This window comes from Xyrauchen texanus, chromosome 12 (assembly GCF_025860055.1).
Source record: "Xyrauchen texanus isolate HMW12.3.18 chromosome 12, RBS_HiC_50CHRs, whole genome shotgun sequence".
Taxonomy (NCBI): Eukaryota; Metazoa; Chordata; class Actinopteri; order Cypriniformes; family Catostomidae; genus Xyrauchen; species Xyrauchen texanus.
Window position 1 is genome coordinate 35,191,916 of NC_068287.1, and position 17,155 is coordinate 35,209,070.

The 17,155-nt window shown below is 36.3% G+C and overlaps 1 protein-coding gene across 5 annotated transcripts in view; it reads left to right on the forward strand.

Annotated features, from left to right (window-relative positions):
- Nucleotides 1–17,155, forward strand: part of itgb3a (integrin beta 3a) — a 56,067-nt gene that overhangs the window by 16,952 nt on the left and 21,960 nt on the right. Inside the window, exons 7-10 of one of the 5 annotated variants that reach the window (XM_052138770.1) lie at nucleotides 337–429; nucleotides 961–1,050; nucleotides 2,078–2,212; nucleotides 2,536–2,962. The exons of 1 other annotated variant lie outside the window; for it this stretch is intronic. In XM_052138770.1, coding sequence (XP_051994730.1) covers nucleotides 337–429; nucleotides 961–1,050; nucleotides 2,078–2,212; nucleotides 2,536–2,962 — 745 coding nt within the window. Of the gene's footprint in view, nucleotides 1–336; nucleotides 430–960; nucleotides 1,051–2,077; nucleotides 2,213–2,535; nucleotides 2,963–14,401; nucleotides 14,523–15,264; nucleotides 15,351–15,596; nucleotides 15,802–17,155 lie in introns of those variants that run through there. 3 more of the 5 variants (XM_052138765.1, XM_052138769.1, XM_052138767.1) reach the window with 3 other exon arrangements.

Genomic DNA, 17,155 nt, shown 5'->3' on the forward strand with positions numbered 1-17,155 from the left:
GATAGTTGCAGACATAGAGAATAAGACGTTTTTGATGCTTAGTTTCAATAAATGCTTTTATTTAATTGTGGATTAAGTTTTGAAATTCAGTATGTTTTTATTGTAGAATGACCTCCTATATGTCAAAATATCAAAGACTAATTTAATTCCTCATGACATGACCCCTTTAAAATAAATGCTGCTTGGTTTGATGTTTTGTTATTCCAAGACATTCTTACTTTTTGAAATGTTGCTTAAGTGCCCAAATGCTTTTTTTAGGCCACTTATACAAATATAAACCAGTTTTATATATTAGCAGTATGTTGATTTTTGAAAGTGTCTATGTTTGTGTTGTAGGACTACCCTTCACTTCTGATCACAGACAAGATATCTGAAAATAATATCAACCTAGTTTTTGCTGTTACCAGCAATTTGGTGTCAGTATATCATGTAAGGTTCTGTATTTACACACACACACACACACACACACACACACACACACACACACACACACACACACACACACACACACACACACACACATTGTGTTTCCATGTTTTATGGGGACTTTCCATAGACATAATGGTTTTTATACTGTACAAACTTTATATTCTATCCCCTAAACCTAACCCTACCCCTAAACCTAAACCTCACAGAAAACTTTCTGCATTTTTACATTTTCAAAAAACATAATTTAGTATGATTTATAAGCGGTTTTCCTCATGGGGACCGACAAAATGTCCCCACAAGGTCAAAAATTTCGGGTTTTACTATCCTTATGGGGACATTTGGTCCCCACAAAGTGATAAATACACGCTCACACACACACACACACACACACACACACACACACACACACACACATATATATATATATATATATATATATATATATAAAACAAACATCCATACAGCATGCAAACAATTGCACAGAGACATAAAAAATTATGGGATTATATATTGTTTCCTCCATTCCCGCAGAATTACAGTGAGCTGATTCCTGGCTCTGTGGTCAAAACCATCTCTAAAGACTCAGGAAATGTTGTTCAACCCCTTCTGGATGCTTATGCTGTAAGTCACTTTGCCAGGAATTAATATAACCTCTAAATTGTTGTTAATCACAAGCGTATTCTGTATTCTGATAGTACTGCTGCAGCAGTGGAATAGTTGAGATAGAAATGTAAAAGATGCTCCTGCAGAAGCAGAGTGAAAGCACTGCTGTGGCAGTGGAGTTGTTGAGATAGAAAAGTAAAAAGAACTCCTGTAGGAGCAGTTTGAAAACACTGCTGTGGCAATGTAGAATATAATTCAGAATGGTAAATGGTGCTCCTGCAGGAGCAGTTTTGAAGGCACCGATTGAAATTTTACAACTGGCTCCATCAAAAAATCATAGTGCAACATCTGTATGTAACCTGAGCTTGCATTTGTATGTATCAATGGCAAAAAATAAATAAATCTGAAAATACTACTGAATTTGACAAGCACAAGATGTCAGCCAGTGGTGACAATCTAAAATCTCACATAGGGCGCCAATAACTTCTGGGCTGGCCTGTTCATATATATAACATTATTTTAAAATGATAGTTTTTCATGTGAATAAGGAGGCACCTGAAATCTCCAAACTTAATTGTGTAATTCAATTAATGATGTATTATATTGGCATGAGAATACTTGTCTCGTTATAACGAGGGTGTAGAAAATATTTGGAGTTTGTGTCTCAGTACTGAATTGTATTAATAAATACTATGTGGAAACCATTTGTGTAAGAGTGCTGTGACTAAATACAGCTTATATTGGTAGCTTGTGATGCATTCTGCAAAATTACAGAATCTGTAAAACTACAGTGGTAGGTCCAATGTCGTGGCAGAAGGGACACAAAATCTCGTTCCCTCCCTCAGAGAACGGAAGTTACAACAGTAACCGTGATATTCCCCTTCTGACACTCACTCAACGTTGTGTTGAATTAAGTGACATAAGGGGGCCCGTTCAAAAGCACCATAGACTAGACCGTATGCAATAACCGAGAAATATTTAGAGATAATAAGCTGCTGTGGCAGTAGATTTTGATCTTTAATCTATAAGTCCTATGGCTTTTCAGAAGATCAGGTCCAAAGTTGAGTTGGAACTGTTGGGTGTGCCAGATGAGTTATCTCTGTCCATTACTGCAACCTGTCTGGATGGAGAGGCCATCACAGGGGTCCGATCCTGCTCCGGACTAAAGATTGGAGATATGGTCAGTACCTGATGCATACACTCAATTAGGCCTTGGTCAGACTCCAAAATTCTATTTCAATTCTAAATTTCTAAAAAACACAAAAATGAGTCAAGATCAAGATAATAGATCAAGTCCATCTTGGACTCAACTAACCTGCTATTCTGTCAAACTGCACAAAGAAAGTTTATAAAAATTAATGGCAGGTCCAGGAATTATGCCATTTTTAAACACTATCTGAGGATCTTTTTTTTATTATTATTCTTTTTTTGCATGTTGAATATAAACACTGTTTTTTGTTATACAAGCATTATATTCTGTGTCTTTGCTTTTTCCTCTCTCAGGTTTCATTCACCATTGAGGCGAAACTATACGGCTGTCCCAAAGAGAAGAGTCATACCTTCACTGTGAAACCAGTGGGCTTAAAAGATGCACTGCAGGTGACTGTTGACTTTGATTGTGACTGCAACTGTCAGCTGTCCTCTGAACCCAACAGCCCCTCCTGTCACCACGGCAAGGGTACCCTTGAGTGTGGCGTCTGCCTGTGCGATCCAGGCCGAGTGGGCTCTCAATGCGAGTGCTCTTTGGAGGAACATAAAACCAGCGAGCTATACTGTATTCCCAAACTAGAGACACCAGTCTGTAGCGGACGAGGAGACTGTGTGTGTGGCCAATGTAGCTGTCACTCAAGTGATTTTGGAAAGTTTTGGGGGACATACTGCGAATGTGATGACTTCAATTGCCACCGATCCAAAGGACAGCTTTGTTCAGGTGAGGTTAATCAAGCACACATGCACAGTGTCTTTTATAATGACAACAGGATGCTAAAATGTAAACACTATGGCTTTATCTGTGGCACTATCAAAACATTATTTATTTGAGTGTCCTGACCAGCCCGACACTGCAACATTGGCTCAACCATTAGCACGAGGTTGGGGCAGGACTATCTTTTTGTTAGCAAAAATGTCGCCTCACATTATTTTCATGAGATCAGGCTGCAAATGGGGGAGTGTTTATGAAGTCTATTCAGGAAGCCTCTCTGAGTTTTACAGATAATTATTTTTACAAATTAGTTTGGTGACAATAAAGTGATAAAAATCACATAAAAATAAAACCTAAAAAGGAATATTACAAATTAATTCTAGGATGAAAGTGACACTGATCTACAGATTTATTACCAATTAAAACAATATCACTGAAAAAAAATAAGAAACATCTGGAATTTTTCTTAATAACTTTCTTAATAAAACGTTATGCATAGCACTCTTGGATACAGCAAGAATGACAACATCTGATCAAAGTAATGAAGTGAAATTATAAAAAACCTATTGTGATAGACGAAAACAGTTAATTTCTGTTTTCCTGCTTAATTTGTATCCAATATATTAAGATTTACATGATTGAGCATGAAAATGTACTGCAGGAATAATGCAGCAGTTGAAGGATTGTTTTTTTTATGATTATACAAAACATATTCTTGCCATATACCCATTGATGATCCTGGATCATTTAGTGCTGCTTCTGGGTATAGCTTCTTACCTCATCACAGGGTCTGTGTTTCACCATATTAGGTAATGTGATCCACATATAGAGCCAAACAGCAGCTCAGACTGACTTAGAAATGCTAGATTTATGAAATGTTATGGAATTATGGTTTTCAATTTTGTATATCTGTTCATATCACCTACTTAGACTCCCCCATAAGCCTAGAGCACCAGTCACATTATTCAGTTTGTTTATGTAGTGTTCGTTCTTCAGTTGAATGACTTTGCTTAAATGCAGATAATGACATACAAGCTTGTTAAAAAGTGTGCTGTAAAGGATACAGTGGCTACAAATAGTTTATAAATGCTTTAAGCACACTTTACAATGTAAACATTATATTGCATTAGGTGTAAAATATCAAACCAAGTGGCATCTGCAAATAGATTATGCTAACTTTTCTTTGCCATTTGTCAATTACCAACTTGTTCCAAGATCATATTTAATGGATGGCTCAAGTCAATGCCCAAAGATTAAAAAGTAATCCTTTTTGTCTTAATTTCTAATATATGCACTATACATATACTGTTTTATAATTTGAAAGTTCTGTTGGTGAGATATTTTGCTTAAAATGTGTGTGCTATATTTCTTTAAAATAATTGCCACTTGGTTTGATATTTCCCTATATAATGCAAATATATTCATACATTTTTATGTGGAATAAGTGTCTAATACTACTATGTATATATGTCTGTGTGTGTAAAGTCAAGTTATTTTTATTTGTATAGCCCTTTTGACTACACATCGATTCAAAGCAGTGTTAAATTTATGCTGTAACAGAAAATGAAGCTGTAATATCAATGTTGCCTTAAAGTCATCATTGTGCATTTGATGAAAGACGATGAAAGTGTGTGTGTGTGTGTTTGTTAGCATGTAAGAGAGAAACCATGTAGGAATCATGTACTGTACTGTGCAAATGTTTTCTAGACAATTACTCATAATCTTATGGTGTGTGTGTGTGTGTGTGTTAGCATGTATGAGAGAAAACATGTAGGAATCATGTACTGCACTGTGCAAATGTTTTCTAGACAATTACTCATAATCTTAATCAAAATCTTATGGTGTGTGTGTGTGTGTGTGTGTGTGTGTGTGTGTGTGTGTGTGTGTGTGTGGTGTGTGTGTGTGTGTGTGTGTGTGTGTGTGTGTTTGTTTGTACTACATGAAATTAGTATCAGCAAATGTGCCCTCTGGGTATATATAATGGAAACAAACACAAAGTTGGCACACACACACGCACACACACAAATAAGAAGGCAAACCGGTCTGAGAACATCTGATGATGCACTGCTGTACTCCTCCTGCTGTAAGGATTTTGGAAATCTCCTCTGATGTATTGAGTGTTGAAACTAATGTGTTGACTTGTGAAATGTGTTGATGTTTTACTGTAAAGCTTGGTGCTCCAATAACAAACATTAAGCAATTAAGTAACATCATATTATATGATGGTAATCTTCATGATATCCTTGAGCAATGTCCTCAGATTATTTTGGCAGGCTAATAAAAGGTAATGTTTGTGTATGTTATGTCCATTAGGTAATGGTGAGTGCAACTGTGGGTCCTGTCAGTGTAAGCCTGGATGGGTCGGTGAGAGCTGTGACTGCTCGACCCGCACAGACAACTGTATGGGGAGTGGAGGGATGCTTTGTAGTGGGCGTGGCCACTGTGTTTGTGGTGTCTGTGTGTGCACTCCAGAAGCCTATGGATTAACTTGCGAGAAGTGCCCCACCTGCCCTGATGTTTGAACCATCAAAAAGTGAGTTTCACGGTGTGTGTTTGCTTTCCTGCTTGGGTTCTGAAAGTTTCCCCAGAAGGAAAGCAAAACCTGATGAAATCACTTTGGAGGGACATAACGAAAGATGTTTAAAAAAGGAACAAATAATGTCATATAATAAACAAAAGTTGTATTTTAGGGTTTGGGTTAGCCTATAGTAGCTGAATTACAAATAATCTTGCTAAAATATATAGCTTATATTGGTTGTCATGCTTTAATTCATCTAATATTACTCATGTGTTTACTGATTGTGATGTGTTTTGAAGTTACATTTTTTTCTGAAGATACTGTAACATGCTTACCAATATTCACTTTCACTTCCAGGGGAGTAAAATAATTGAGTAAAAATACTTAATAAAAAAACGTTTTTTTTTTTTTTTTTATTACATTTTTGGGGGGATTTGTACTGGCTGTGTGGAGTTCCGTCCATCTGCAGAGGTGGAATTTCAGATCTGATTTGACCTTGGGATACGTAGAAATATTCAATAAAACAGATGAGGTTTTTAAGCTTAATGTTCTATCAAGATTTAAATTAACAAAACCTACCAACCACCCTATCCTAAACCTTAAACCTAACCAATAGTGTCATAAAAAAGCACATGTGAAATGAAAAACAAAATTTCTGAAACAAAAATTATTAACTGTAACACATTTTTTTGACCAGGTTGTGAATGTCAGAGACAGTAAAATGGCGACTAATCAAACCAATCGAATTTAACAATCCTCTAATCACACAATCTCCTCTCTTGATTTCATTCTTGCTAGGAAAAAAGTTACTTTTGACTTTGAATACTTAAGTAAAATGTATGCTAATACTTTTTACTTTCATTAAAAAAAAACATTTATGGGTTGATCTGCTATAGACACTTACACCTGACTGAGAGAAAGCTTCCAGTATTATTTTTGTGGTCTGGTCCATGGTACTCGCAGTATTGAACTGCTAAATAGGTATATTCAGCTTTTTGCTCACAGAATATAAATAAAAGAGTGAGGTCCATAATTATTGGATTTCTCTGTCTTTGATAATTTAATCTCCAGCCTGTTCTTAACTTTTACTCCAAATGAAGAATCCATTAAAAGTGTATTATCAAATATTGATCATAGTAAAGGTCTCTATAAAAATATCCTGACACACTTAATAAAGATGGTCAAAGTTTTTTCTCAAGTTGTAATAAGATGTGGGCAGTGAGAGATATGTACCCCAGATTAGAATAAAGTCTACTAATAATGGGTTAATAAAGTACTAATAAAGTGCTTATAAAGGGCTAATGAAGTACAAATAAAGTGATATTACAGCGCTAATAAATCACTGGTACTGATAAAGCTCTGGTACTAATAAAGCTCTAAATAAGGTAGACTGTGATAAACTCTGAAGGTGTAAAATTCAAAAGATAAAGCTTACTATAAGTGCACTGAAAGGGGAGCTAACTCACCCCACCTGGGTAGGCCATGAACTGAGGCACTGAGAACACTAATACAACTGGGTAAAGTGAAAAGCCTACCTGACTCCTCCACAAAAGAAAAGGAGTTGAGTGATTGAAGTGGACACAGCTTGTAGCCTGAAATATATAAGGTGTATGATATTTGGTACTGATGAATATAGACTGGAACCGTTAATATGCCCTCATTCTCACCCCATCATATTTAAGGGAATTTGGGGTCTCGAAATATGTGAGCTATGAACTAAATTAAACTGTCCTGATTCTACATTACTATGTAAGGTAATTTATAATGGAATCAGTCGCGTTCGACAACCATTATAAATGAGATAAATGACAAATAACTAGATTATTTGTCTGAATAAAATTCTCCACCATTAAAATTGTAATACAACGTCTCGTTGTATCCGCTCACAATTTCTACTGAACGGAATTGGCTTAATAAGGGTATTATGATTTTCTTATTGGAGTGATATTACTCTCATGTCTTATTGAGAATAATATCACACGTATTTAAGTACAGCTCTGAAGCTAAATCTTTTAGAAACAGGGATGAGATTATTTATCAAAATATACCACAATCATCTTTGAATACAGACAAACTTTATTACTATTCTAAACACACATCTAATCTAACATATATATATATATATACACTCACCTGAAGGATTATTAGGAACACCTGTTCAATTTCTCATTAATGCAATTATCTAATCAACCAATCACATGGCAGTTGCTTCAATGCATTTAGGGGTGTGGTCCTGGTCAAGACAATCTCCTGAACTCCAAACTGAATGTCAGAATGGGAAAGAAAGGTGATTTAAGCTATTTTGAGCGTGGCATGGTTGTTGGTGCCAGACGGGCCGGTCTGAGTATTTCACAATCTGCTCAGTTACTGGGATTTTCACGCACAACCATTTCTAGGGTTTACAAAGAATGGTGTGAAAAGGGAAAAACATTCAGTATGCGGCAGTCCTGTGGGCTGAAAATGCCTTGTTGATGCTAGAGGTCAGAGGAGAATGGGCCGACTGATTCAAGCTGATAGAAGAGCAACTTTGCCTGAAATAACCACTCGTTACAACCGAGGTATGCAGCAAAGCATTTGTGAAGCCACAACATGCACAACCTTGAGGCGGATGGGCTACAACAGCAGAAGACCCCACCGGGTACCACTCATCTCCACTACAAATAGGAAAAAGAGGCTACAATTTGCAAGAGCTCACCAAAATTGGACAGTTGAAGACTGGAAAAATGTTGCCTGGTCTGATGAGTCTCGATTTCTGTTGAGACATTCAGATGGTAGAGTCAGAATTTGGTTTAAACAGAATGAGAACATGGATCCATCATGCCTTGTTACCACTGTGCAGGCTGGTGGTGGTGGTGTAATGGTGTGGGGGATGTTTTCTTGGCACACTTTAGGCCCCTTAGTGCCAATTGGGCATCGTTTAAATGCCACGGCCTACCTGAGCATTGTTTCTGACCACGTCCATCCCTTTATGGCCACCATGTACCCATCCTCTGATGGCTACTTCCAGCAGGATAATGCACCATGTCACAAAGCTCGAATCATTTCAAATTGGTTTCTTGAACATGACAATGAGTTCACTGTACTAAAATGGCCCCCACAGTCACCAGATCTCAACCCAATAGAGCATCTTTGGGATGTGGTGGAACGGGAGGTTCGTGCCCTGGATGTGCATCCCACAAATCTCCATCAACTGCAAGATGCTATCCTATCAATATGGGCCAACATTTCTAAAGAATGCTTTCAGCACCTTGTTGAATCAATGCCACGTAGAATTAAGGCAGTTCTGAAGGCGAAAGGGGTCAAACACAGTATTAGTATGGTGTTCCTAATAATCCTTTAGGTGAGTGTATATACATGAGACAGGTTGGTGAGAAGAGTGACAGAATGTGAAATAAATGATCAATACAATGAAAATGAACTTTATGGAGTCTGTTGACATTGCCTGAAGAACCATTTAACCTTATTTGAGTCCACATCGATATGCTATCGGACAACCCAAACTATTTAACTAATACACCAGCACTTTGAGCACAATATTGCAGATGTACTTGCGTGTCTTTGTGTTTCTTTGCGTTCTTTGTGTTGCTTAGTTCTTGGCTCTTGGTCGAAAGTTCATTCCATCAATGTTTTGGACCTCTGTAAGATCGGATTGTTATTGTCTGTATGAATGATGAGGTTGGCTTTGAAGTGAGACCTTCTCTAAACCATAGAGATTGAGAGGCGTCCTCTGGACTTCGAGTCCCGAGCTTCCTTGGACCTCACATGGCATGGATCTGGTTCTGAAGAGATCCAGAGAAGACCACTAAAATTGGCTGCATCCCCAAAGGTGTCCTGCGCCAATCAGAAGTGACTTTTCAGAGTCACATAGTCGACTAGGCTGATTTATTTAGAGTTACTTTTGACTTAATAAAGTGGTTTTCGAGTGATATGGGCAGGTGGGCTTCACTACATTTATCTATGATTGGAAGGGTAATGATATTAAAAGTAATTGTATTCCAAAATTCAACTACCTGCTACAGTCTCTCCCTGTATATGTCCCCCTCTCTTATTTCAAGAAATTTGATAGCATAGAGAAGTCCTTCATTTGTAATGGTAAAAGTCCCAGATTACAATTCAGTAAGTTGCATAGGCCGATTGGCAAAGTTGGGCTAGGCCTACCCAAGATTTAGTTTTATTATTATGCATTCAGTCTCAGACATTTGGATCACTGGTCACTTCCAACTGAGAGAGCCCCTCCCTGGTTTTGTATTGAACAGGAAGTTCTTTCCCCTATTTTGGCATTGCAAAAACTTAAGTTACACCCAATTATTTCACATTTGCACTCGGTATGGACAAAAGTGTCCAGAGTGTTTAATTCGGACATTTATTTAAATGTTGCCTAGAACAAATGGTTGAACCCAAAATTATGTATTGATAAGTCCTCTTTCTGCTGGTCAGAGTGGATTATGAGGGAGGTTACTACACTCTGTGACCTATATGAGAGAGGAGTGTTGAGACCCTTTGAAATTTGGTTAAATATTTTGGGATTCCCAGATCTCGGTTCTATAGATATTTACAGCTGCACCACCTGCTCTGTACTGTTTTCGGGAGTAGAACCCGAAAATGCATTTAATACATTTAATGAATAGTAACATTAATACAGTTAATAATGGCCATAAAATAAAATACAACAGTATAAAATAAAAACAAAAAAGATCAGATGCCATTAAAAAAGACTTTTTGATATTATACTTCACACTTTTCAGTCCTGCTGTGGCCAGGTGTAGCCCTCTTCCCTAAAGATCACATTTCTATGACAAACTGTCCTTGTGCTGGCCTTTTTTGTTCTTGTCACATAATATTTAGTGTGGATAATATGTGAATAAAAATGGGACGAGATTCAATCCAGTTAGTGACCTCCTCGTCCAAATGTATTTCATGCTTGAGCAATTTTGCTCATCAACCTGCAACAGGTGGATGACCTGTAAGACGTCTCGAGTGACACATGACAAGAAATGCCGTTAGTCAAATAGACGTGCTTGAAGAAACACACTTTATTATATTTTTAAAAACAGACAAAAGAAAAGCCGTCAATGCTCTTGTCTGATTCTCTCTTTGTTCAGAGACGTGCAAAGAGTGATCACTACTTTTTATCAGTTTAATTCAACTTAAACTGTTTGCAAGAATAGTGTAGTCTATGAGAATGCTGCAAATGATCTCCGATCATCTTGTGAGGTACTGTGACGTAGCAGTTCACTCTTACACATTGTGAACGCAACTCTGCAGGTTGAGTAATACATAATATACAGGTATCTTTATATTAAAGAAACAAAGACTAAAGTGATTAAATCATAATGAAATACAAGACATGTTCACCTTGAACCTAATTTTTGTTCTATTTTCTTTTCTTTAGGCAGCATTAACTGTATTAACAAACGCAATACAAACACATTCAATAAGATCACACAGCATTTTGCAGCCTTTTTTGGGAACACAAGGGAATTGTTTTAGGCTTATTTATTATGATGATTATTATAATAATCTTTACATTTATAATTGTCTTTAGTTCTTAATTAACACCTGTTGCCGCATACTGATACTTGCGTGATGGCAAATGGGGTCGTTGGATATGGTAAATGTTTAGATTTGGGGAGGTGGTTTTAATTGATTTATTTTTGTTTCGTTTAAAGTGCTATTTGAATTTGAAAATTTAATTTTGAAAAAAAGTTTTTTGTGTTTCAATAAATTAATTACAATTTTAAAGCAAAATCAGTACAGCAAAAATATTCACCGATTTTGGCCATATAACAAAATATATCACAAAATATCACAATATTTTATAATAATTTTTACATATTGCCCAGCCCAAAAAGACCCGCACAAATATGTGTACTCAATTCAATATTGCAACATGTTACCTATTAATGTTTGCATATTTGTTTGTTTTTGAGTAGACTATGAGCGATATAAACATTTTATTTTATTGAAAAACTTTGTTTTTGAAAATAGTAAATTATTCGTTTGTGGTATGGCTCTTCAGACAAAAAAATTCTGAAACATGCTTTGTTACAAAGAAGAATAAAATGGTGTTCTTTTCTTAACCATCAGATAAGCTATTCTTATTCAAGTGAGCTGTAATACGGTTTCAGTAGATGACAATATTTCACTATTTTCATTTGTGATCTGCCATTATAAAAGAAGATGCTGCCTGATTCTGATCAGCAGACAGAAATATGCTGCCAGACCATCTGACGTTTTGCCAGTAAAATTTGGCTTCTATGCAATAAGGAAGGATATTAGTTATAATCTGACCAACATGATGTAGCGTTTGGTCACGCTACACCGCTACTGGCTGGAAAAAGTAGTTCACTACTGGAAAAGCTATTCTGTTTTAAAAGCAGCTGAGCTACTGTCAAGCTACTGATAAATGTAGTTAAGTTAGTAGTGTCGATACATGTAGTTAGCTACTCACCAACACTGCATATATAATAATTTTCCATCCCTGTCTGCCTGGCCCTTTAAGGCTTCAATGTAAACTGCCACTGTTGAGATTAGCTAGCATCATGCAACCCTTCCAATACAGGAATATTTGAAACGCAATCCAAAGAAAACTAACCAACTCCACACAACATTAAAACTACATTTCATGGTTAACACATAATGCACACCTAACATATTTCATCTGAATGTATAAAACGTATAGTTTATCCTGTTCATTCAAGCACAGGTTAAACTATCAAACAGTCATGACATATTAAATATTCATGAATGAAATTGGTTACGTAGTTTTTCAGTAATAGTCCAATAGTCCAATTTTACCTGCCCATCTTTCAATAACAGTTCCTTTGCCAAGCTTGAATGATATTGTGACTGTTTCACAAGCAATTCACACTGAAATCTTCTAAATACACAAACATAATACAGTACACAATGATGTTGGGTGCTTCAACAGACCAAAGCAGAGACGCTTTCACATCTCACATTTTCCCTGTTTGTTTACACACATCGCCGGAAACGCATCAAAATGATCAAAGATGTTTATAATTAAAAATAGCACAGATGGGTGCAAAAACAGTCCAGGATGTCTTCAAACAGCACAACAACACAGAGACAGAGCAGCTGAATGAAACACAATGGGTGTCTCCATTTTAGAGTTTTAACTTGACATTGCTTCTTTTAAAAGTGTTGCTAGATGTATGATAACGGTCAAAGCCTTTTGGTAAATTATTTAGAAAAAACATTGTGTGTGTGTGTTACTATTTGTAAGAGAAAAATTGAGGAATACTAAAGAGGTTTGATCACAAATCAAAAAATGAATGAGGCACAGAGGGTAGAATGAGGTCCTGGGTCACTAAAAAACCCCAAGTATGCGTTTAAGTGTTAAACTAGCCTTTCCCTAGATGACAGCTCTGCACACTCTGAGCATTCTCTAAACCAATATAATGAGGTATCCTCCTCCTGAGATTCTTTTTAAACTTTATAGCAGTATGTATGCTGCCCGCTTGTTGATTTATTTTCCTTTATTGTTTGGTCCAATGCATCTATTAAAAAATAGATAACTAAAATAAACTGAGAAAGATATTTGTGTAAAAATAAATAAATCACAATTTATATTTGTCTACAAAACTAAAAGGCTTTTAAGGCTTTAGACCAAAAGGTTTCTATGATAAGAAGCATAAACACAAATTATCAAATTATCACATTAGTATAATGTTGTGTTTTGCTAAATGATTTTTACTTTTCATTTTTTGCGTAGTACATATCACGTCAGTTTCCTGGTGAAATGAACACTAGAATCATGTAGAATCACATATCATGAGTAAAACAGTAAATGATCAGTTAATAAACACTTATTTTTCACCCTCTTCCTCATGCAATGCTATCTTAAGACAGTTAATCGTTTCATCGAATCGCAAGAATCCTGCAGAGCCCACACAATTCCGACAAAGCACCATCAAATTATGTGATTGCTTCAGCAATTATGTTTTTCATGTCACATTTACTTTTTATGACACTATTGGTTAGGTTTAGGTTTAAGGTTTAGGGTAAGATGGTCTGATTTGTTGATTTGAAACTCGATAGAGAGTTAACCTTAAAAACCTCATCTGTTAGGAACAAAATTTATTTGAGTGCCACACAGTGGACATTTCACATCAGAACTGCCGCAATACCTGTAAGGAACCACGTAATATAATTTGTGTCAATATTATTTAGCCAGTCACGTTATTTTCATGAGATCAGTCTGTCATGTTTAGAGCTAAAAAGCATTTTTTTGATCTCGTTGAAATGAACTAATCTGTCTTTCTGTAGTAGACCTTACATCAGAAAACATTGTGTCTCATGCAGATGTGAAGTGCATAAATTGTGTAGTGAAAGCAATGGACATAAAGCTTTTGTAAAACATTAATAATACCACTAGATGGTACCCAACACCAACTTCAGCATGGATGCTGATGAGGTGGCAAGGTTTGAGTACTGTACTGTACACCAGCATCAGAATGTCAGAATGTCGAGTTATTTTTCAAACAATACTATTTAATGTAAATTTAATAAACAGATAAATATATGAGATAAAAAAAAATTTTGAAAATAAAATAAAACTGTAAAAGACTGATTGTGCCAAGAAGTTTGATTATTTTGATCAAGAAGTTTATTATTTGATTATTCTATTGAAGGGTGTAACATTTATAAAAAGCAGTGGAAGGTGTAGTATAAAAGTAATTGAGATCCATATTGTACCTTTAGCTACAATATATGTTTAGTGAGTTGAAAAATGTCCTTGAACTGTCATTCAATGTTCATTTGATGAGTTTCAACTTGCCTGTGGTTACACATTTCCTTGAAACACATGTAAAGCATTGTGTGTTTGCGAAATTCTGTAATAATTGCGTCATCTGTCCTTACTTGTCTAGGTTGAAACGATGGCTGTTTCCACTCCCATTTTGAACACCAGAGAATCAGTCAGAGAGGAGACAGGAGACTTGTTGGCTCTTTAGGTTGGATCTATTAAAATGGGATTTACTTTCATGGAAGTTTGGATACCTGTTTTAGTTTTAGTTTCTGTAGCTGCAAGTAAGTTTGCCTTTTGTTACTGTTTGTTTAATTATTGAAGATATATAAAAAATGACACTGCTGTTAAAAGCAGTCATCCTTCATAATCACACTTGATAAAGATAAAGGTGATCTGAAAGGTGTTTGCAGAAAAACTGTAAATGTCTTGCATTTGATTATTTGTTAGGATTTTGAGAAGCTCTGCTTAGCAGAATTTTCTCCTTTGCAGTTTGCAGAGACCAGCAAACCTTAAAAAAACGTATATTTTTCTAAATGTCTGAGAGGTTGTAAAACAGAACCTGAAGGACACAATATAAGACAAACAAAGTTTACATTTTAAAGCAGTGGTTTTCAACTGGTGGATCACTACCCACACATACTTTACAATTGCAATTTAAAAGTTTTAAAAGGGAGGAGAAACCACTTCTAATAACTTTTGTTGTTGATATCAAAGGTACAATCAATCTCTTGTATTTTAGTGCAAATTCCTCTGTCACTTGGAAGAAGCCAGCCAAATAGAGGCAAATGGAAACACGGTCAAGTTGCATGACATGCTGTCATCCTCAAAAACCTTGAAAATAAACATATGCTGCGGTTGCAGTAGGAAGGACATTTTTCTTTACTTTGGTGTTATAAACAACTGCGTTACTGTGTTGGGTGACCACTTAATTTCCAAAGTAAAATCTGGGTCCTGAGGCATAACCAGTTGAGAACCACTTAGTAGAAAGAAGCAGTTTTAAACCATGTTTGGTCTTGTTTTCAGGCTCTAACATATGCACTTCTAGAGGAGTAAGCACATGTAAAGAATGTCTGTCTATCCATCCAACATGTGCCTGGTGTGCTCAGGAGGTAATAAACACAAATTCATCCACATACACAAGCAAACACACGTGCTGTTAATTATACAGTGAACCATCTAACTTGGTACACTCTGAAAATCGATCTTGCAATTTAAGAACCGATATAGGGATTGATCAAATGAATGTCGCGAGGCATCGGAAAATCTATATTTTTCCTCACGCCTAATACTATAAATGGCTGCTTAAACTGACTCACTCTTAAAGTTGTTGTTATGCATGTGTGTGTGTGTGTTAGATCTTCGGAAAAGGAGGATCAAGTTTGTCTCGGTGTGATCTGAGAGACAATCTCATTCAGTCTGGTTGTGGCGTGAAGCTTATTGAGTATCCAGTTAGCAGCATGAAGATACTAGAGGACCGCCCCCTGAGTTACAAGGCAGGGGGTTCAGCCAGTGAAATCACTCAGATCCAACCACAAAAAATCCACCTCACCCTTAGGCCAGGTATGATATTTCTACAAAAAGAGACATATTCTTTCAAAAATGTACCTCCTAAATATATGAATTTATATTTCCAAAATTAATTAATATTACAGTTACTTTTTGCAATTCTCTGTTGTAATGACATATTTAACCCTTGGGGTCAGAACTCAAACAGAACACAGAATGGTTAAAGTTGAAGTGTGTAATTTCTCCCCCTCTGCCCTTGATTGAACATATAGTTAGCCCCACCCTAAACTCACGCCACTGGTTGAGTTGTTGTTGTTGTGTCAGGCTGGATGGTCAGCTCAAAACAAACAGAGCAATTTTGATAGCGCCACATTGTTTACAGTTTTCGAGGGGGAAAAAACTACAGTATGAATTGCTTACTTATAGTTGTCTCTGCATATTAAGCTGGGATAGGAGAACGTATTTTAACATAGTAAAAGTCATCTTTAACTATGATTTTAAAATCCAAGAGCAAATCTCAAGATAAAATTGATATGTGTGCTTTGTGATTGTATATGATATATTTTCACATTTGAATTTATGGATCAACGATTGCCTATGGACCCTTTTCACATTACAAGTTTGGTATGCAGAAGTAAACTATAATGGGGTGAACGTCTATGGACCCTTTTCACACTTCCATATTCACGAAGCAGAAGTCGTCATAGTTGGGAAAACGCAACTATGGCCGCTGCAGGGGTATATGTGTTTTCATAGTGCTGTAAGTGCTCTTCTTGAAAATGCTGTCCACAGACGAAAGTGCTTCCTCGCTTAATAACAAAGTTGTCTCCTTCACATTTAATTGTCTGAACCCACCAAGCTTGAACAAATTTCAGCCTATTTTGGAAATTCATGGAAAAACAAATCCAGATTCTTTTAGACTTTGTGCAAATAGGAACACTGTAGTGGCACTGGTTATTACTGTTCTTCCTGATCGCCGATATAGTTTTACCCAACTATGACGACCCTGTGAAAAGGGTCCATTTTGGTGAATAGGAGACAGCAAGAAATATAATTTTTGCATTCCTATTAGCTACAACAGGGACAGTGAAAATCCACTATTATGTTTCCCAAATTTTCCAAAAGAGAAATGAATAGAGAGAGTTGGATATCGGATGTCAGAAGAGAGAAAGTTACCAAATGTACTGTCTGTCCCTCAGCAGCTGTATTTGAAACCCCATTGCAGCAGTGTTAAACTAATGCAAGGGTAAAATCACACAATGAGTAATGTTATATATTTACACTTAATGATTAAAAAATGTCAAATAAAAAATGGTTGCTAGAAGGTGGAAATGCATCATCACAGTCTGTAAAAAGGTTTCATAGATACCATAAAATTATCTGAGACATATAGCCTGAGCCTTTCACA